General features: G+C 42.1%; 2 protein-coding genes across 8 annotated transcripts in view; one reads left to right on the top strand and one right to left on the bottom strand.

The window, feature by feature from the left end:
• Positions 1–20,156, bottom strand: part of PREPL (prolyl endopeptidase like) — a 36,545-nt gene extending 16,389 nt beyond the window's left edge. For 2 of the 6 annotated variants that reach the window (XM_045008956.1, XM_045008959.1), the window contains exons 1-10: positions 19,171–20,156; positions 17,647–17,775; positions 14,671–14,737; positions 11,941–12,144; positions 10,137–10,260; positions 6,728–6,944; positions 4,885–5,070; positions 3,104–3,298; positions 2,197–2,372; positions 339–555 (exon numbers count right to left, since the gene is read on the bottom strand). In XM_045008956.1, coding sequence (XP_044864891.1) covers positions 339–555; positions 2,197–2,372; positions 3,104–3,298; positions 4,885–5,070; positions 6,728–6,944; positions 10,137–10,260; positions 11,941–12,144; positions 14,671–14,737; positions 17,647–17,775; positions 19,171–19,380 — 1,725 coding nt within the window. In that variant the 5' untranslated portion in view covers positions 19,381–20,156. Of the gene's footprint in view, positions 1–338; positions 556–2,196; positions 2,373–3,103; positions 3,299–4,884; positions 5,071–6,727; positions 6,945–10,136; positions 10,261–11,940; positions 12,145–14,670; positions 14,738–17,646; positions 17,776–18,678; positions 18,823–19,170 lie in introns of those variants that run through there. The other 4 variants (XM_045008958.1, XR_006577827.1, XM_045008957.1 and 1 more) reach the window with 3 other exon arrangements.
• The window catches only part of CAMKMT (calmodulin-lysine N-methyltransferase), a 360,994-nt gene continuing 359,476 nt past the window's right edge, over positions 20,063–21,580 (top strand). Inside the window, exon 1 of one of the 2 annotated variants that reach the window (XM_045008965.1) lies at positions 20,063–21,159. In XM_045008965.1, the coding sequence (XP_044864900.1) occupies positions 21,010–21,159 (150 nt within the window). In that variant the 5' untranslated portion in view covers positions 20,063–21,009. The remainder of the gene's footprint in view (positions 21,160–21,580) is intronic. The other variant, XM_045008966.1, reaches the window with a different exon arrangement.

Raw genomic sequence — 21,580 nt, forward strand, 5'->3', positions numbered from 1 at the left:
TAGCAGTTAGCATCAGCAAAAGTGTGTTTCCAAATAATTGTTTATTCTATGCTGTGAATGTATAAGCACCTCGATTCTACCTATGCTGAAATCCTTAGCCATACTTCCATCTCCTCTCACCTTCACTATGACAACTCTTTTCTATAGCCTTCCCTAGTCTTAGCTCTTCAGGGTAAAGAATGCCTGTCTGCTCCCTCATATAATGAAATTGCAACATTGCCCCCTTCCTTGAACAATCTTTCACTGAGTAAGAAATTGTTGACCAATTCTGAAATTAGAGAAGATAAAATAAACAATGTAGTTTAACCTCCTATTCCATTAGAAATCTGTCATCTCACCTGTAAAACTACAGCTCTGATGAGGTCAGGATCAGCATTGCACAGAGCTCCTGCAAGAACTCCTCCTGCACTGCTACCTGTTAGCGCTGTATACTTTGGCTGAGAAAATCCTAGTTCATGCAAGAGCATTATACAAGCCTTAAGGTCGTGGAGACCTTTGAGTTTATTATGCATACATCCATCTTTATGCCAACTCAGGCCTAACTCTCCGCCACCCCTGAAATTTAAAACAATTCAAGTCACAAATGTCACAGAACTTATGTTTCAAATATTAAGACAGCATCATCTGTGGTAGTACAAAATGTTTTTAGTATCCATAACTAACCTTCCCTTCCTTTCTATCATACAAACACCTACTCACTTCTTCATGGCAAAATGCAGGGGGAAAAAACCCATGAACTCTGGTGAAACTTTAAAAAAAACCCAAACTAGTATGTGTGCACTGTCTCTAGAACTGCATATGCACCAATCTGCTTAGTGTGAATATTCCATAAAGTCATCAGAGAAGGACCTTGAGGGAAGGTCTGCCTCGGTTGTTGTCACAGTAGATCAATATTTTAAGTTACCAAAGTAGATAATATCACTCTAAAATTATTTATACACACACTTATAAATAATAAAGGGAAACTCAGGAAAAATATATTTTTCCATCTGTGTGTTACTAATCAATTAAACAATGAAAAATCAAATCAGTTTATTTTTCACCCATTACATTCATTGAGGTGTTGCCTTTCATTCAGTTTGAGTTAGGACACCAGGCCAATCAGTTTCACTTTCTGGTTCACGTACACTTGCACAGCGCTACAATGTGCGGTTGCAAACACTTCAAGGGAAAGTTTAATTCTATTTTTTTAAAATAATACTTCATTAATATATTGTTAATCATATGAAACGTCACAAATATTTTTCACAAACCAGTAATTTGGATCTAAATTACCTTACGGCATCCTTCAATTTAGAACAAAAGCACAACTGAATAAATTGCCAGAATTCTTCATCTGTAATGTTATCGTTGTAAAACAAGTAAGACTTGGCTAAGTCATAAGATGCTAATAGAAAAAGAACATGTTTTCCATTGAGCAATATCAGAATATAAATGTAACCGTAGACTCCGAAGATGATTTTATAGTTGAACTAGCCTCTCGAGCAATAATATTTCATCTCATTTAAGCAACATTTTTTCCCTGTTAAAGAACATAACTGAGAAATAATGGAGTTTTCCTGTTTCTTTGATCAGACGAATGAATTTTTTAGAACCAAATGAAAGCTGGAAGGAGACTGTACACTGTGGTAAAAGTGTGACTGCAATAGGATTGTAGCTGAACAGAACGTAGAGAGGAGTTAGCCAAAAAAGAGACAAGAAATAGGTTACAGGCTTGGATACTGTTTTTAAAAGGCAAATGCTTTTCTACAGATCAAACATGAATATGCTACTGGCCTGGGAATAAGAGGGGGATGGTAAATCCTTACACTGTGAACATAATAGCAGAAATTATGTTTTTTGAGCAAGGACAAGATGCGACTTTACAGAAAATGGTGTGTGTATTAGAGAAGTCAGATACTGTCAGGGCTAAGCTGAAAAATCAAATACAACCATAAGTAGAGACACTCAAGCACTGTGCATAGATCTCGTGAATTTAACCTTATTTTCTTTAGGGTATTTGAGTTGTAATTGAATCACTTAATTACCAAAAAGGATACCTATAATTTTATGGAGAGATGGAAATGCTACAGTACAAGACAGCAAAATGAAAAAGCTCTTCCTAGCAGTCCAGATGAGTCTCAAGAATATTGACCATGTGCCCTACAAATAATAATAAACAAATAATCTTTATTACATTATATAACTACAACTTACCTAACATGGCAATATGCTAATATCCAACCATCTTCAATTAGCATCAGCTTCTCAGCTTTAAAGCTCATGTTCAAATCTATGCCGTAAGCTCCATATACATGAACCAGAAGTGGTTTCCTGTGTAGCTCTTTAGAATTTGTATTATAAAAAACTGTAATTGGCACCAAAATTTCATCCTGGAAATGAAGGAGTATTTTACATTAAAGGATGTTTCAGAGTTCACAATGACACATGGCAATGAAAACTTCAATTATTTGTTTTAAATGTGTGTTTTTGATTACAGTAATTTTTTTCCCCATTACATTGTACAAAGCACTCTTGAAAAATAAAGTGAGAGACTGAACCTCTGCTGGGCTGGTTTACTGATGCAGAGTATAAAATTCATTTAAGTGCAACACCTGAGGTGTTTTTAAAGTATCAAAGTACCCAGCTCTTCCATCCCCCTTATAACACCATCAATATGTATTATGAACTGAATAGTTTAGCACTTACTGTAGCAGCAAACTTGTTATTAACTTAACATCTTAACCTTTTTAAACTCCAGAAGGATGTTAACTTTTTTCCCTTCTTGACTGATGTATGCTGTACATCATTTTGGCTTTTTTTTTTTTTTGGTGTGTCATAAAGACATAATACTAATACAATTGTATCAGGTCATGTTCAACTACATCCTCTTAACTATAGCATACCAGCTCCAAGGTACACCAAATCCGGAAAAAACATTAACACTACCTTTTCCTGATCTTTTTTTCTATAGCGCTGGAGAAAACACCTACTGTTCTAGTAAATATGGCACCAGAAGTTCTTTATGGTATTTATTCCTGAGTCCCTTCCACAAACAGTTTCTACAGAGAGGGTAGAGTGTGTGGGGAAGGTAGTGGGGAGGGGAAATGGCTGAAAATCTTACCTGGCTCTTAGCTTCTAGCCGTACAGTATGGCAATTAATTGTAATTGGTGCCTCCTGCTCAACGAGATGATTTTCCACTAATTTATATGCAAAACGTTTAGGGGGTTGTACTGGGGAGGAGAGCTGAAAATAGCAAGTGCTGGCATTGTACTCAGGATGGGGTTCTGACTCAAATGCACAGGCCCATGCAGGTAACTGAAAAAATGAAGATTGTTAATAATCCCAAAAATTTAAAGTGAAACCTTTTACTGCTTTTATAATTATGTCCATTGCATCCTCTCACATGAAAAGATTTGGACATAATGCTTAATTACCTCAGTTTGTATTTAACACAAGCTCCATGTCTTATACATTAAAATGTTTAATGAAACAGTGTCAGCAAGTGTAAGACTTTAGCTAATCTTTTTCTACAGCTACCTAATGAGGTTCAACAATGATGTAAAATGGAATATAAAACCTAATTCCAAAGTTTTTCATATAGAGGACAAAATAAATACAGCCATATTCAAGACTGTTTGAAAATGGGAATACTGTATTAGCAAGATTTTAAAAAAATATAATTAAAATACTCTCTCTTTATGGATTACCTTGTATTCTACTGTATTTTTAAACAAATTTCCTTATCTCATTTCCCCTCCGATCTACCACTTCTTGTTCAATTTGTAATACAGCCAAGTCAATGTCAGTTATTACTCCAGTGCCGTAAGTTGACTCCGTAGTGCTCAGCCACTTAAGACCCCTGCCTCTAACTTTGTTCCCAGTGCTAGCCACTGTGAAGAACAAAACCTTTTCTTGGCACATCTACACTCAGAAACTCACTGCTATTATGTTTAAGATTTTTAACTCTACTAAAAATGAAAGGAATCAAGATTCATTCTTTGAGAGCAGCAGGGTCCTGTGTCAAGCCCCCAGCTAGACCACAACTTACTTTCTTTAAGGAATTCTGGTTAGCAGGTTGATAGAGGCTTCAGAAATTGTCACTAAAAGTCAAAGTTTTACAGAGAAATTGCAGTCCCTTCTCTGAACAATTGATTCAACTGAACAAGATCATTTAAAAATGCAACAGTCTCAGCAACTGTGCTGGGAGTGTACTATATTTATCTATAGGAATACCATTAGGAAGGAAGTTTGTAGAATACAACATTAGTAACTTATTCAACAAAGTTAAGAATTCTTCCGATTTGTATTTTTGAATAAATACAAAGAAACAATTTTAAATCCTGTGGTTGAATTGTTTATCTGCAGAAATTAAAGTATTTTGATGAGATAGGAGTTAAAAGGAAAAAGATCAAAGTCATAATGAAAATTTGGCATCTAACAACTAGGAAAAGTAGGCAATATTTATTTGTATCAATCATTGTAATAAACATAATTCTTCTAAATTACTTACTATTAGGGTGTGTCAGCATTACACATTGGTCTTTTGAATACTCTTTCAATATACTGACTTTGGCTATCTATCTTGCTCTTCTCTGTGTGCCAGATTGATACCCTAATTTTCACTGCATAGTACCAGCAGTTGGCCCACTGAAGTCAATGAGACTACTGCGTAACCTGATCACGGGGATCAGAAACTGGCCTTATGGTAACAGGTCTGACTGTAATATAAGATCAGAGGACAGTAACACACACTTGAAAGTACACACAATGACATGTCACTGTTGTAGTGTACACAGCTTCTCTGTTGCTGACATTTATATTTTCTACTTTTACATTAAAAGTCAAATGTGAATGTCTTCATGTAATAAACCAATTGTTTTAAAATTAAATCTAAAATATACCTTAATAGGCTGAACTGAATGAGAAACAAGAGAAATCACATTTAAATAAAGATGACCGTAGTGTTTCAAAAACATCACACAGTGATCTCTGAACATCTCTAAGTCTATTAGCTTAGTCTTTTCTTTCAATGTGTAAACCAATTGCCAGTTCTCCATACCACAGGAACCAACTGGAGTCTTCATCAACTACAAAATGAAAAAACATACATGAATGAAATGATAGGAGTTGCAAAAATAATGCATACACACTTGGGAATTGTCATACTGGAAGGTGTTAATGGCTGCCATCAATCACAGACCTGGTTAAAGTTGATGGGCATGCTAACCATCCTTCCCTTCAGGCTAAATGGGAATGGAAGGAGCAATTAAATGTCCCTTAATGTAGTGATTATAAATTGAGACAATAGGAAGCCACTGTCCAAGCAGGTAAGATGTGCGAGCTGAGAGGTTTCCCTGGAACTGAGGGTAAAATTCAGGGGGAGTTAGAGTATTGATTGGTTGCAGTGTGTGTGTGTGTGTGTGTGTGTGTGTGTGTGTGTGTGTGTGTGTGTGTGTGTGTGTGTGTGTGTGTGTGTGTGTGTGTGTGTGTGTGTGTGTGTGAGAGAGAGAGAGAGAGAGAGAGATGGGGGGGGGGGTGAGACAGAGAACCAGCAGTGAGTGTGGAGCAAAGAGACAGCTTATTGGGCCATAGAACTCACTGGCATGACCGTAAAAATGGCAAGCTAAGAAATTGCCTGTTTGTTTCTACTGCGTTTAGGGACTCTGTATTTCTTTGTAAACAGGATTGCAAAAAAAAAAAAATCTGATTTGTATAATCAATTTATCCTAGTAGGCAAAACAACCCAACAAAGTCATGAAAATTGGTTAACTGCTTGGGCCATCAAGGCAACTGTATAAACACTGGTATCTAGCTATCTCTGCCTTCAGTAATGGCTAGTAACTGATGCTTTAGAGGAATGCGAAGTACCTTCAAAATAGATTTAAGCCCGTTGTGTGAATACTGCACATGCTTATTCAGTTTCTCTGACTTGTGTACATAACGAAGAATGGTATAAACCAGCCAGGCAGAATGTTGGCAGCAAGTTAGATGTCTATTCCAACAAAGTACAAGGCTTCCTGTTTATGTACTGAAAACTATAAATCAAAAAACTGAGAAACTGAGCAGCACAGTGTTTCTTTTAAAATAAACCTTGCAGTATTTTCTGAGATTCTAAACAGCTCAGTAGGAAAGTCAATAAAAAGATGAAGTGGTGTCCAAGAGGACAATGTATGCACTAAAGACTGGGAATAGAATTGGATGCTTAAAAATGTCTAGTGCATATTGTAGAAATGTACATTTGTAGAAGTAAGGTTAGTGCTGATGCAATGTGAGAGACTGATGCCCTGCAGACTAAAATTCTTTTTTTATATCTAACAACAGCATGGGCAATGGCAGTACAAACTTCCTCACACTGCTCAGCCAATGTGCTTCATCACTAACCTGTGGGTGGTATTTTTTCCAATAGACAAGCTGGTCAGCTAGAAATTGGACTGAAACCACCAACACATTTTAATATAGGCTAAACAACCATCGGAGAGTAATAATTTTCAGTCATTACCAGATGGGCTAGAGTGAAACTAGCATTCCTAAAGATGAAAGACTCCATATACTGTTGTTAGTCCTTAGAGCCATGCAGTCCCCTACATGTCTAGTTTGTTTTTTTTTAATTCCTCTAGTAAGCTGTCAAACACAAATAAAATCAACTTTCTCACCCCTTACAGATAAATTAAAGTCATACTTCCATGTGATTTGTAGCAGGCATCTGAACAAATACAATGCTTTAGTAGTTTGTCAGAAGATTACCTTGTATTCCGCAGGCTCTCCATAAGTAGTAAGAATGTATAATTCATCATTTCTGTGCTCAACATGATAAATGACCCCTTTAGTTCTCTGTTGTACGAGAATAGGTGAATTAAAAGGATTGCTACAGTCAACCAACCAAACTTCGGAGCTAGTCTTGCTGTTACTGTTGATGGTGAGAAAACGCTTGTCTTTTGTGCAATATATATCCACAAAAAATCTGCAAGAAAAAAAAAAGGAAGTTAAACTCATGGAGTTTTTATTTAAAAAAATCCTCACTTCTGTCAGAATCAAGTAATTCTATCTAAGTCAAGAGGAAGCATATCTAGGGGTTAGGGCAAGGAATGAGAAGTTCAGCCACCTTGGATTCTAGTGGTAGATGTGTTGTCTCCTTCCTGAGATTCAGAGAAATGCACAGTTATAAAAATGCTGGAATCCTCCAAGGAAACACTGATGAGAGGCAAGTTTTGAAATCAGTTGGACAAGAACAGATTTTCTTGATGTTTTAGGCCAACTGGCAGTTCATCGATGTATAACCACTAACCAGGCTCAAAAGATGCAAAAACAAAACAAAAGTTCCTTTATGAAAAAACATCAAATTCTTCTGCCCAAATGAAAGGCTTGGTAAAGCGTCCAAAATCATCACTGAGAAAACAGGAAAAACTTCCCTTTGTTATAGGGAGGAGTGACACACAAAGGGTAACGGCAGCTGCTTCAGAAAAAGACAATGAATCAAAAGTAAACACTGGCTAGTATGAGACACAACCCAACAATGGCTGAGATGCTTAAGACCACTGAGGAAGAAATGACAATTTAATTTTCTTTAAAAAGAACAGTATGAGGATAATATGAAAAAGATTGATATAAAAAAGAAAATGATCTAGACGAAATCTGGTGTGGCAGAAGCAAGAAAAAATAAATTTCCTGGGGAACAAGTAGAAAGAAAAATCTTGGAAGCAGAACACAAAACTAAAGACAGAGAGGGAACAATATCCCCCACCTCTTCCCCCCCCCCAAAAAAAGTTTGACCTAGAAACTACTTTAGAAGTAATAACATCTGCCCTTTGAGATGGGGCGATGTTGTGGAGGTGCTTAATATTTTCAGTGGGTTCAGTCTGACTGGTGCAGTGATTGGAATGGGAGAGGAGACTGGCATTTTGGTTTGAATACTAGGATAACCTTAATTGGATCCACTTTGGGATTGAGGGAAGAGGGAATAGGCATTGTAAGTGAGACATTCTGAGCTGTACTGCCTCCTCTTCACTTGCATGTGCTTCATTCTTCTTGTGTAACTGCAGAGGTTTGTAAAAATGTCAAATGAGTTTTGGAGTAATTTCACTCTAGTGGATGTCAGTATCAATGATGCTTTGAGACTACGGTATTAGGCACTATACCAAAACCTTAGACAGTGTCCTATCAGTCACTACCGGATCAGAAAAAACCAACTGAGTTCTCAGTGTGATACTGTATCTAAGGGGACTAATGTGATCCTTTAATGTATAAGAAGGGGAAGTAAGAGTAGGGAGGTGGTATTACCGATACTATTAATGGAATACTGGGCCTGCTTCAAAAAAGGGGGTTGAAAAATTGGAAAGAGTACAGAAAAGAGCAATAATAACTTGAAGTCTAGAAAAAACACCTTATAGTGAGAGACATAAAAAGCTCAATGTATTTAGTTTATCCAAGAGAAGATTAAGAGGTGAATTGATAACTCTCTACAAATACCTACATAGGAAAAAGATTTCTGATAGCAGATGGCTATTGATTCTAGCACCTAAAGGCATAATGAGAGCCAATGGTTGGAAGCTGAAACCAGATAAATTCAGATTGTTAACAGTAAAAATAATTAACCATTGGAACAATTTACCAAGGGATTTGATGGATTCTTCCATCACTTCAAAGCTCTGCATTAACTGCATGTCTTTCTAAGACGACATATTATAGCTCAAGCAGAAGATATGGGCTTGATGCAGAAGTTACTGGGTGAGGATCTATGACCTGTGTTATGCAGGCAGTTAGACTAGATAATTATGGTCTTTTCTCTGGAATTAAAATCTTTAAAGAGCATTTTCAGGGCTTTAATTTTACCTTTTTACTGTGATGGTAGTTGTCTTCCCCACACCGTCTGTGAATGTTCCAGAATTAACTACTGTTTGCCTCTCCCCTAGGTCCCCACTGTCCTGCTCTGCTTCATTCCTTTGCCTCCTTTGTGGTGGTGGTTAGAGCTTCTAGACTTTGCAGAGAATAAGTCTCCTGCTTACCCATTGCCTACCAACTGAGCAAGAGTGGAGAACTGCACTCACTCTGCCAGGATTCCATGGAGGTCAGGCTGTAAAGTGTTCCATTCCTTTCACAAGTGTAAGGCCCTGGTTTTATTTTTTTTTTACATTATTGTTAATCAAGGCTTGAAGTCTTTAGCGTCTTAGAAATGTTATACTGCAAATCTCAAGAGCTCGCCTGTTCACCTACATCTTCCTGATGTATAATAGTAACACAGGAGAATTCTTTACACTTCTTTTGCCCACAAAGCAAGTGGTTCAGCTATGCACTGCACTAGAACATGAGCCTTTACACTCAGCTTGCTGTTTGATTTACAGTAATGACCGTGACCTTCAGAACTGTGTCAACAATTTCCCCGTGGGGAAGTGTCTGGTCAGTGCAACTTGTTCCACTTGATTCTGCCACCTGCTGTATAGTTTTATACAATTGGATGTATAAAGCGCAGTTGGAAAAAGGATCTCAGTTATTTCATCACAGTTGTACAGCATCAGTCATGCTCCTGTTAAAAAACTATTTCTTTACGGAGAATGTAATTCAGTAAGACAAAACTACTAACATATTTACAATGTACTGTATAACGCTAAGATCCTCAGAGAGACTAGATCATGCTATAGGGCTGGAAAACTAGTTCTGCAGTCAATTTAGAAAGAATCTGCTTTTCTTCCTAAACTACTGCTTCCAGAAAGGTTACTGAAAGGGTATTCAGTTGACAACAGTTTGATCACACAACAGCTTCACTCATAGACTACCCACAGCACCAAAGCTTAGCCCAAACATTATTTTTTAACAGATATAACATACACACTTACAGTAGGAAAAAAACGCAACTTGGTTTTCACCAAAGAACATCTTGACCTGAAACTGACCTTGACATTTACGAACCACTAACCAGGTAACTGAGAACAGTTAAATTTAAGCCGATCACAAATCGGACAGAGCACATTCTCCAAGAACACCTGATAATCAGTAACAGAAAAAATAGGCTTTACATGATTTAATACAAAGCATGGAAGAAAACATTTTCTAGATTTTCTGAGCAATTGTGTTTATATATTTTATGATAATTATGAATAATTCAACACATACAAAAATATATAAGGGGAAGTTTAATATGTTTGATGAGAAATATTACCTTGGATCTTGTTCCACATAAACTAGCTCAGCATGTTTTCTGTTAGTGAAAGTGGCCAGAAGCACCTTATGGCATACAAGGTTCTTTTGACTGGTGTAGAACAGAACATCATTTGTAGCCCATTCTGAAAAAAAGACAAATACAAGTGAACTACACCACAGTATTTTGTGCTATTGAAGGGAAAAATAAAAGCAAATATTTTGCCCATCCCAAAGCAAGTTTCAGAGGAGATTTGTGAAAAAGTTTGATCTTGGGAATCTAATCTGAATTTAATTAAGCTAAAGGTGACATTAAGTTTTATTTATTTTTTCCAAAATTAAAACTTATTTTTTTTCTGGCCATGACTTTCATAGTTCAGATTTGGTTTAAAGAGGAAATCCAGGTTTTTGCTGTCAGCACTGAAACATCCCACAGCTGTACATTATCAAGCATTTCCCTTCTGTCTGTTATTACACATTATGCACTAGGAGAAAATACTTTGCATAGGCATGTAAGGTCCAATTCTGTACTGCACAGAACCTCATGAAGTCATTTACACCTGTGCAAGGTGGGTGTGAATAGCTACCATTCTGCTTAAGTAATGTTTTGCACAAGTGTACATGACCACACAAGGTAGAAGACACTGAAGAATCAAGCCTATTGTGCTTTTCCTTTTATATACTGAATCGTCTGGGCAGATCACTCGGAAGATTCTAGTCACGATGAGAGAAAATAATGCCAGTGGACAGTTCAAAGCACTAGAACAGCATGTGTACGAACACCTATTGAATTGTCAATCTGCTTTATTCTGATCGGTGAATTAGGAAATTTTGCCCAGAGTTTTGCAGTTCATAGGCCTAGCCAAAGGATCACTGAATATAGGATAACGCATCTAAAACCAGTCTCCATACTGGCCAACAATAATAATAAATAATCAATCAGTATGGACATACATATGGCGTAACAAAACAGTACACTCTCTCTACTGTATTGCTCTAATATGCTGTAAGGGCAAAGAAAGTTCTCCACTTCCATTTTAGTATTGTGTTATATATTTTACTAGCAAAACTGAGAGGTAGTAGAGTTTCCTAAGTTAAATTAAAGGCCCCGGGCCCCAATCAAAGCCTATTGAAGTCAACTGAAGGACTCCTAATTGACTTTAGGGGGTTTTGAATTAGGGCCCATATCCTGAAATCAACTGGAACTGCAGTTGTTCAACATTTTAAAAATGTATTTGGCGCTTGGGTTCTAATTTTCAGAGGTGCTGATCACCTGCACCACTGACTTCAGTTGGAGCTGCAAGCGCTTGCTAAATCAGACATGAAGGCCCTGATCCTGCAAATGTTTATATATGTGAATAACTTTACACACATTTACAAGCCTACTGAACTCAACAGGCACATTCACATACATGAAGTTAATCATGTGCATAAATGTTTGCAGGATTAGGAACCATGTGTAACAAAGGAATGCCCACCCTACTAAATAAGCTGCTTTTGTTTGAATTGTAAAACATGTACAATTGTGCAGTATAAAAGAAACTTTTTGAGCCTGTAAATCTTTGTAATCAATTGAGAACCTTTCTGCACTTTTAAAATGTGTGTGTCTTGATATGGCAAGATAGATACAAAAATATTACCTGACCTACCTGGTCTCTCTCCTGGGACCAACATGGCTACAGCAACAGCGCTTTATAATAGATATCAATTTTAACATGGCAGTCCTTTATTTTGTTAAAATATTATTACTGATTCTAAGTTGCAATATATGGAGCATTTTATCTTGCCATTTTGTATATTCCACATTACATTTACAGACTACTTACCAAAACTAAACACATTTGGGATAATATATTCCACCATAGGTAACTTCTCAAATTTCGTAACAATACAGCTTGACTCTTCAGAATTTGAGCTTTTTATGCTGGTAGCCATATACCTCTGATCTGGGGAAATTCTGATGCGCTGAATAATCGCATCATGAAAACCAAGATCTTCAGTATTGAGTAAAACCTCAACACTTCCTTCATCTAGTACACAAAAGAATACAGACAACAATAATATCGAAGAACCAGCACAATGAATCATAATAGTTTATATTCTGCTTTAATATTCTGCTAATGATATCCAAGAGTGGAATTTGTTAGCACGGAATAGTTCAGTTGTCTTAACGTATGCTAATAAACAGTATCATAACTGAGTTTAATGGCATGTGCAAAAAAGATTTTGCTGTTACTATTTTTAAAAATATTTTTTGATTTGTAAATTTGCCTGAAATGGAGACCATACTTCTGAAGGAAGGTTTAAATTTAAAGTCAAACTTCTGAGGTATTTGTGTGCAATGAGAGGAGAAATATATTTCACCCTTTTGGAATTAAAATATGGGTGAATTAATTTTGCTTATTTTTTTTTCCCCCAGTGAAGTGGTGTTTTGTATAAACCCAAAGTGCTGACTGAAAAAAAAAATCCAGAAGTTTATGATCATGTGAAAACAAGAATTTATAATGGAAGTCTCAACATAGCTTTCGCTACTAATGTAAATTGATAACTTAAATAAATACCAGGGAGAGAGAGGAGTTGACACAAGAACAAATGGATATAAACTGGCCATCAACAAGTTTAGATTTGAAGTTAAACCAGAGATCCCCAAACTGTGAGATACGCCCCCCTAGGAGGGGTGGAGGAACGTCCAGGAGGGGTGCAGCAGGGCCCGGGCCAGCCCACACGGGGAGCGGGGAGGGAGTGCCACCAGCCTCTCCCTGCTCCCCAGCTCTGCTCCAGTCCCACCCTCAGCAGCATCCTTGGTCCTGTGCCTGGCCCCACCCTCAGCCTCAGGGCAGCTCCAGTCCTGGCCCAGGGCCAAGGCTTGGGGAGGACTGGAGCTGCACCCAGCTGTGGGTCTGGCTGCCGGCCCCCACCACAGCCCAGCTGGGGCTCCACTCCCATTCCCACCTCCAGCTGCAGACCCAGCCTTGACCCCTTTACCCCTGTCCGCATCCATGTACCCGCTCCTGGCCCCAGCAGGGGGCATGGACAGGGTAAGGGGGGTCCGTGACCACACAAGCTTGGGGACCGCTGAGTTAAACAAAGGTGTCCAACAGTCAGAGGAGTGAAGTTCTGGAACAGCCTTCCAAGGGGAACAGTGGAGGCAAAAAACCTAACTGGCTTTAAGACTGAGCTTGATAAGTTGATGAAGGGGATGGTATGATGAGACTGTCTACAAGGGTATACAGATGATCTGCGACTGCTAGTAGCAAATATGCCCAAGAGCCAGTGATGGAGCACTAGATGGGGAGGGCTTTGAATTACTACAGAAAATTCTTTCCCAGGTGTCTGGCTGGTGAGTGTGGCTGATGTGCTTAGGGTTCAACCGACAGGCGTATTTTAAGGTTGCCAGGTGTCCAGTTTTCGACCGGAACGCCAGTTTGAAAAGGGACCCTGGTGGCTCGGGTCAGCACTGCCGACCGGGCCATTAGAAGTCCAGTCGGTAGTGCAGCAGGGGCCTGGGGCTAAGGCAGGCTCCCTACCTGCCCTAGCTCTACATGGCTCCTAGAAGCGGCTGCCAGGTCCCTGCGGCTCCTAGATGCATGGACAGCCAGGGAGGCTCCCCGAGTGCTGGTTACACAGCTCCCATTGGCTGGGAACCACAACCAATGGGGATCTGCGAGCGGTGGCGCCTGTGTGTGCGCGAAGGCAGTGCACGGAGCCTCTCTGGCTGCCCGTGTAACTAGAGGCCACAGGGACCTGGTGGTCACTTCCTCGGAGCTGCAGTAAGCGCCACCAGGATCCTGCACCCCCAACCCAGAGTCTCCTCCTACTCCCCAAATCCCTCACCCCCCCCACATCCAAACTCTCTTGCCCAGCCCAGAGCCCCCTCCTGCACCCCAAACCACTCGTCCCCGGCCTCACCCCCAGCTGGAGCCCACAGCCCTCCCTGCACCCAAACCCCTCAGCCCTAGCCCCACCCTAGAGCCAACACCCCCAGCTGGAGCCCTCAACCTCGCCTCCCCAACCTCCTGCCCCAGCTGGTGAAAGTGAGTGAGGGTGGGGAAGAGAGAACAACGGAGAGAGGGGGGATGGAGTGAGTGGAGGGCAGGGTCTCAGAAGGGGCAGGGCATGGGCAGAGCCTCTGAGAAGGGACAGGGTAGGGGTATTCAGTTTTCTGTGATTAGAAAGTTGGCAACCCTAGCCATATTTGGGGTTGGGAAGGAATTCCCTCCCCTCCCCCCCAGGTCAGATTGGCAGAGACCCTTTTCGCTTTCCTCTGCAGCATGGGGCCCTTCTGACCTTAAAAAGTTTGAGACTTTAATATGTGTAATCATATGACATTATTCCCTAGTTCCTGTCCCATTCTCCTTTCTAGATTCTGAAGCTTTTAGTACTTTTATAAAATTTATTACTTAAACATTTTATTATGTAAAATAAAACAAAAATAGCTCAAAATGGTAAGTTTAAAAAAAAATTAAGTAACAGGGATGGTTAAGCTTGAAGCTTAGTAAAGTATCCTAAAACGTCAATGCATGCGGAAAGATCAGAGAATCCAAGAAATATCTTACCAGCATCTGATTTTGAACGAAATATGCAGCCATTTTCTTCAAAGTAAACACAATCCCCAAACCTAATCTGTTAAGCACAAAACAGATGTTGCCAATATTTAGGCAGAATTAAATCGTGGTCAGACATTAGAGGTCAAAATATTTCCTAAAAGCCACTACATACAATCTGTTTTCTGCTGAGGTTATATAGTAGATGAATAGGCCTATGGTTTTATGTATAAATAAAATCTAATTCAGTAACATATACATAATATTTTATATATAAATAAGACAAAATATAAAATGTGCTTGATACACTGAAGGATTTTGTTAGCCATATTCAGAGGAATGAAAGGGAGTCACCCACACACTAAGATTTTCTTTTTTTAAGTCAATCTACCATAACACAGCGGTCACCAACCTGTCGATTGCGATTGACTGGTCGATCCTGGAGCCTCGGCCAGCTGATCGCAATCTCCGGGCCGCTAACTAAAAGTCCTGCAGTGCAGGGGCTCAGGCAGGCTGCCTACCTGCTGTGGCCCCACACCGCTCCCAGAAGCGGCAGGCACGTCTCTGTGGCCCCTGGGGGAAGGGTGTGTGTGTGAGAGGTGGCTCCACGTGCTGCCTCCAACCCCAGCACCGTCCCCATAGGGGCAGTGATTGCAGTGCACAGAGACCCGCTGCCCCCTCCCTCCCAGGGGCTGCATGCAGAGCCGTGCCAGCAGCCAGCTGCTCCCGGGAGGGGCATGGGGCCACAGCAGGCAGGCAGCCTGCCTAAGCCCCACTGTGCTGCCAACCAGGAGCCGCCTGTGGTAACCACCTCCTGGCTGAAGCCTGCACCTCGCACCCTCTACTGCACCTCGCACCCTCTACTGCACCCCAGCCCAGAGCTCCCTCCTAGCCCCCGCACCCTCTCCCATACCCCAAGTCCCTGCCCCAGCCCCCTCCTGCATCTAAACTCCCTCCCAGAGCCCACACCCTTCACCCCCGCCCACACACCCCAGCCCCTTCCTGCACCCAAACTCCCTCCCAGAGCCATCACCCCCCTCCAACTCCCCAACACTCTGCCCCACCCCGGAGCTCCCTCCTGCACCCAAACTCCCTCCCAGAGTTTGCACCCCTCACTCCTGCTCCTCAACCCATTGCTCCAGGCTCAGCCAATGCACACCCCACAGCTGAGAATGTTACACTGACTTGTGACGATCCCTGAAGACTTTTGGATCTATAATCCATAAATGGCACTAATAAAAAGTAAAACTCATGAAATGTCCAGTGGATTCTGAGATTAGGTGCAGTGTGACCATATGACACCTGCACCCAAACTCCCTCCCAGAGCCTGCACCCCAACCCCCTGCCCCAGGCTCAGCCTGGAGCCCCCTCCCACACTCCGCACCCCTTGGCCCCAGCCCAGAGTCTGCACCCCCTCCCGCACCCGAACCCGAACCCCCTGCCCTATCCCGGTGAAAGTGAGTGAGGGTGGGGGGGAGAGTGAGCAATGGAGGGATGGGGGAATGGAGTGGGTGGCGTGGAGCCTTGGGGAAGGGAAGGGGTAGATCCTGCATTGATCTTAAGTTCAAAAAGTGATCTTGTGCATAAAAAGATCTGTAAGACACTGACAAATGGAGAAGACATTTCTCTGGTAACTACACAAGCAAAAAGCATTATCCTACGAACAGCTGACTTAACAGAATTACTCATTACCCAAGCACATGTTGTTTGCAGGATTGTGCCTACAAACACATATGTACCATTAAGCACAGGAATAGTCTCACTGAAGTAAATAAAAGCTATAACAACAAATAGGAAGAAGTATGCTAACAACTTAGGTTCAATGGGACTATTCACTACTTAATGTTAAAAAAATCAGAATTGAGTTTAAGGCTCAAGGCCTAAGGGCCCAATCCTGCAAACACATATGCATGTGCTTAACTTTAACTATTGCAAGTAGACCAATTGACATCAATGAGATTACTCATGGTACTGAAGTTAAGTGTCTCTAGAACTGGAGTCGAAGGGCTAGTCTACACTTACCGTCCGGGTCGACGCGGTGAGTTCGACTTCTCGGAGTTCGAACTATCGGGTCTGATCTAGACGTGGTAGTTCGAACTCCGGAAGCGCCGCGGTCGACTCTGGTACTCCACCACTGCAAAAGGCGGTGGCGGAGTCGACCTTGGAGCCGCGGACTTCGATCCCGCGGCATCTGGACGGGTAAGTAGTTCGAACTAGGGTACTTCGAGTTCAGCTAAGCTATTCACGTAGCTGAACTTGCGTACCCTAGTTCGACCCCCGCCCTTAGTGTAGACCTGCCCTAAGAGAGCAAAGGTCTTGCAGTTTATCATATCCTATCGGTGCATGGAATCAAAACTCCACAATTCAGTTACCATTCCCCCCCCCTAAACTTAATAATGGCTAAAAGCATTTAAATCTTCTCTTGGATCATATAATCTACACTGTTTGCCAAAAAGCCAGTTTAACTTTATCCTATTTGTTAATTATTATTGCTTCTATTGACTGTGGTGGCATTAAGACTGTTGTTCAGGTAAAAGTATTAGTATTGGATCTAAGATACTGTAAGCATACTCCAGACTATTTTGTTCATACTTTATAAATATCAAGCAACAAAGAGTCCTGTGGCACCTTAAAGACTAACAGATGTATTGGAGCATAAGCTTTTGTGGGTGAATGCATCTGACGAAGTGGGTATTCACCCACAAAAGCTTATGCTCCAATACATCTGTTAGTCTTTAAGGTGCCACAGGACTCTTTGTTGCTTTTTACAGATCCAGACTAACACAGCTACCTCTCTGATATAAATATCAAAATATTTAAAAATCAGGACTATGAACATAAAACAGCTTAACCAAAAACATGTAGTGTAAAGGCATTTCATAGTAGGTACAGCTTCACTGACTCTTACTTGTACTAAATTATGCATTTTACTAATACTAATACTAAATGCATGTACTAATGCATTTTAAAAAACAATTTGCCACTCACCACTGGGCTGCTCATGCTGAATGTATACTTGTTGTACATTACTTCTAATTTCTTCTTGATTCTTTCTGCTGAATCCATATATCTTGCTGAAGTTACTTTCCAGTTCTCCTGCTCTGATTTCAGAAGATCCTGGTACAAATATGTCAATGTAATCAACCTCTGATTTTAAATGTCCAAAGTTATGGTTGGATGCTCTTGCCTATCAAGGTCATGTTGCATCACTTATGCAATAGAAAATTAACTTAAATTGGCTGGGCTGAAATCCACCTTTTTGAAAATCATTTTCAAGTCACCCTTAAATAAACACTGTCAATGTAAAACAACTCAAATTTCTGTCTGGAAATATTTCACCTACTATGTACTTCAAGTAACACCTAAGATTTATATTATTGAAAAATATTAGAATTTGTTCTCTGCTTTTTGCATGCATCAGACATGCACGCTGATAAATAATTTTCACTATTTCCCTTCCACAGTCAGTCAGATTTAATTGGAGGATCAAGGTCTGTGCAGGCTCAATGGGCTGCCAGTAGATCCAATTACGGATACAGACTGACTAGTCTGTATAGACAAGGACAAGTTTTGTTAAGCATTGTGTCAGCTAGCGGTGGTTAAATCCTGGTCTCATCACTATGGAGATTCTTTATACAGTTCTAGCCTGATACCCTAATATTATCTTTCTGGCAGCTATTTAGATTTTAGGAAAAAAACTATAGTATGTTGGGGGTACCCTCTGAGACCTTATCCACCTAGTAGCCTCCGAGACTTTATCTACTTGCTTCCCAAGAACTCAGCTCAACTCTGAACTGGTCACTGAGATTTTTTTTATTGGCATACAATCAAACTACGCTTCAGCTGATCAGGCTCAAGCATAGGGCATAGGTACAAGGAATACCATACACCCAAAGTTACACAGAAACTCCCTTCCTTTATATACACGTATACATCACATTACATTCCCTATACATTGCATCACACATTTTGGGATTGGTTTGGTCACTTTGTAGGAACCAATCCCAATTTACTTTTTACCTCATCTTGTGTCCCAGGTTTATCTTGTCCATTATCTTATCCATTGTAAATGGTTCCCTGGGTGTTCCCCCTTATCTGTTTCCAGCCTGCTGATCCATTTACCTCTTCTGCCTCCCAAGAAAGATAAGTACAGATACCGACAAGTTGAACAACGTCATTTGTCTCTGAGTATACCTGAAATCCCAATCCCTAACTCAAATCCTTTGAAAAAAAATGTTTCCTTAACTTTTGAAAGTGTAAAAAAAACAGGAGTACTTGTGGCACCTTAAAGACTAACAAATTTATTTTAGCATGAGCTTTCGTGAGCTAAAGCTCACTAGCTCATGCTAAAATAAATTTGTTAGTCTTTAAGGTGCCACAAGTACTCCTGTTTTTTTTGCGGATACAGACTAACACGGCTGCTACTCTGAAACCTTTTGAAAGTGTGACTGTCATTACTGATGTAAGGGTCATGATGGTTGTTGGCATTATATTTATATTTAAACTGCATACCTTGCAAGAAAAGAATCTCCGTGGCACAATGTGCCCTGGTGAGTCTGTGTTGTTCCATGAATTTCCCAAACACTTTGTAAACTGACATTCTTGCGTTTTTATTTGACTGCAAAGAGCTATTCTCAGATCACAGTTATGGTTAAAGTAGTATCTGCAGTAACCAACACTGAACTTCAGAGTCTGGAGAAAAGATTTCGCAGTCCGATGCATGATGCCCAAATCTTGACTTGACTGACTGTACTCACTCTGAACTTTCCAAGAATCCAAAATTATGTTGCGTGCAATTAAACTGGGTACCTGAAATGTTCAGGGTGAAACCGAAGCAGGGATTTCTTCAAAAGTGAAGGCTTTAAACCTAAAGGGGCAAAAGATTCAGACTGAATGCTGTAAACTTTAGTTACCATGTGAACGGCAGGGAAAACAAAAGCAACCTGAAGCTGCCTCCCCTAACGCTCTTCAAATAATTCGTTTGTACACTTAAGCAGCGTCTTTCTCCCCCGGGCTGCAGGCTCACACGGCTGAAGGGCAGACCTCGGCGGGCCCGGAGGTGGGCGGGCCAGCCGCAGCCATCCTGCCGGACACTTTCCTGTTCAGATGTGTGACCAGTTCAAAGAGCTTTTAAAATGTGAGAGATTTTCAAGGCTCACCGAACTGCATTTGGACACAATCCGCCAGCCCCGGCCAGTGGCTTTAGCGCACCGCTTGGAAACACGTCCAAGCCTGCACGAGGAGGAGCGGCTCTGAGATCTGACCCCACCCGGCAGGTCTCCGAGCGCCGCGCACATGCTAACCACCCCCGCCTCCAGTCGGGCAGCCGGCCCGGGCTAGCGGGGCAAGGCGCTCGGCGGCCGCGACAGACCCCTCCAGGCCTGCTGGAGGCAGGGCTCCGGACACAGACCAGAGGGGTCCTCGCTCGCTCGCCGGCGGCGCAGCTGCTGGAAATGGAAACGGCCCTGCAACGGCTCCCACCGCCCGCCGGGACTCGCTCCCTCTGGCAGCGGGGAGGAGCCGCGGCTGCTGCCACTTGTGAGACTCAGGCCGCCGCCGCAGCCCCCCAACCGGGCGCGCAGTGATGACATCACGGAAGAGCATCTCTATTCCGCGCCGAAGCCAGAGACTCACCTGATTTTCCTACACGCTGAGTTGCCCACAGTCAAGATGATTCAGGGGCATGCCCATAGCCAAGATGGCGTCCGAACCAATACCTCTCTACACGCGGTTACCAGCAGTCAAGATGGCGACAAAAGCTGTGCGCTCTGTCGCCATTTTGGTTATGGGCAGTTGGCCAGATAGTGATTTACTCTAATCCGTCAGGTTGTTGGTTTTAAGGCATAGTCACATTTTCTTTGCTATTTTACCCCAATTTCGTGCCTGGAAACGTTTGCTTTCGGGCACCTGCCCCTTTCGATAACCGTAACTTAATAGAGAAAAGTGGATATGTAACAAATGGGTTTTATTATCGCGGGATGCTCCTTGTAGTAACCCCCCGAGCTCCTCCAGGTTACAGCGACCCAGGTGAGGCGCTGTATAGGTCAGGGCAGAAACATGCAGGACGGTTTCCACAGGAACCTTCTTGCCCTTATCAAAGATGGCTGCTGCCGTCCCGCCTCCCTAGCCTGGGCTGGGAGGGCCTAGCCGCAGCAGCTGTAAGGGCAAGTCCTTTCTCTGGGCTGCCGAGCGCACGTCTCTTCCTCCCCACCTGCTCAGCCCCCCCTTTGTCCATCCCTGGCTGCTGCTCCCCGGGCGGGGACGGGTCAGTGAGTGGCTCAGGGCTTGTTTCCCCTTGAGCCCCTGGGGGCTCCCTCAGCTCTCCCCTAGCCTGCTCCCAGCAGCCTCAGCATGACTGAGGCTACAGCCTGGCCCGGGAGCATCCCAGCTCCTGTTGCTAGGTGTGAGGCAGGAGGAGGAAAAGGAGAGGGAGACGCTGAGGAAGGTCCGAAAGGAAGGAGACAGGGAGCCGCTAGAGCCCGGTGGAAACTGCTCAGAGAGGTATAATGCTATTTTACATTTCCCCAAGGCCCTTTCCTCCCAAGGGTGCCGCAGAGCCTGCTAACCTGCGCACCAGGCCACTGACATGCAGCCACTTCTGGGGTGGAGGGCGACAGCTAGGATATTGTCCCATGGCAAAGCAGCCTGTATGGGGGAGGGACTTTGGTCACATACTGTTGACGAGTCCTGCACTTAGGAGACTGCTCTCCAGGGGCACTTGAATGTCCAGGCACAACAACGAAGGCTGCAGTTTTTAAGGGCTGTGCTGGAAGATGCCTTAATGCTTTCAATTGCAATTCACCAGGATGAAGGGCTAAGATAACATTGCTGGGATCTAGGCTTCTGGGCACAGGGAGTTCAAGTGTTTCAGACCTGGTGCTGAGACCACTAAAGCACCTCCCAGAACACACACTGTGCACTT

This window comes from Mauremys mutica, chromosome 3 (genome assembly GCF_020497125.1).
Source record: "Mauremys mutica isolate MM-2020 ecotype Southern chromosome 3, ASM2049712v1, whole genome shotgun sequence".
Taxonomy (NCBI): domain Eukaryota; kingdom Metazoa; phylum Chordata; order Testudines; family Geoemydidae; genus Mauremys; species Mauremys mutica.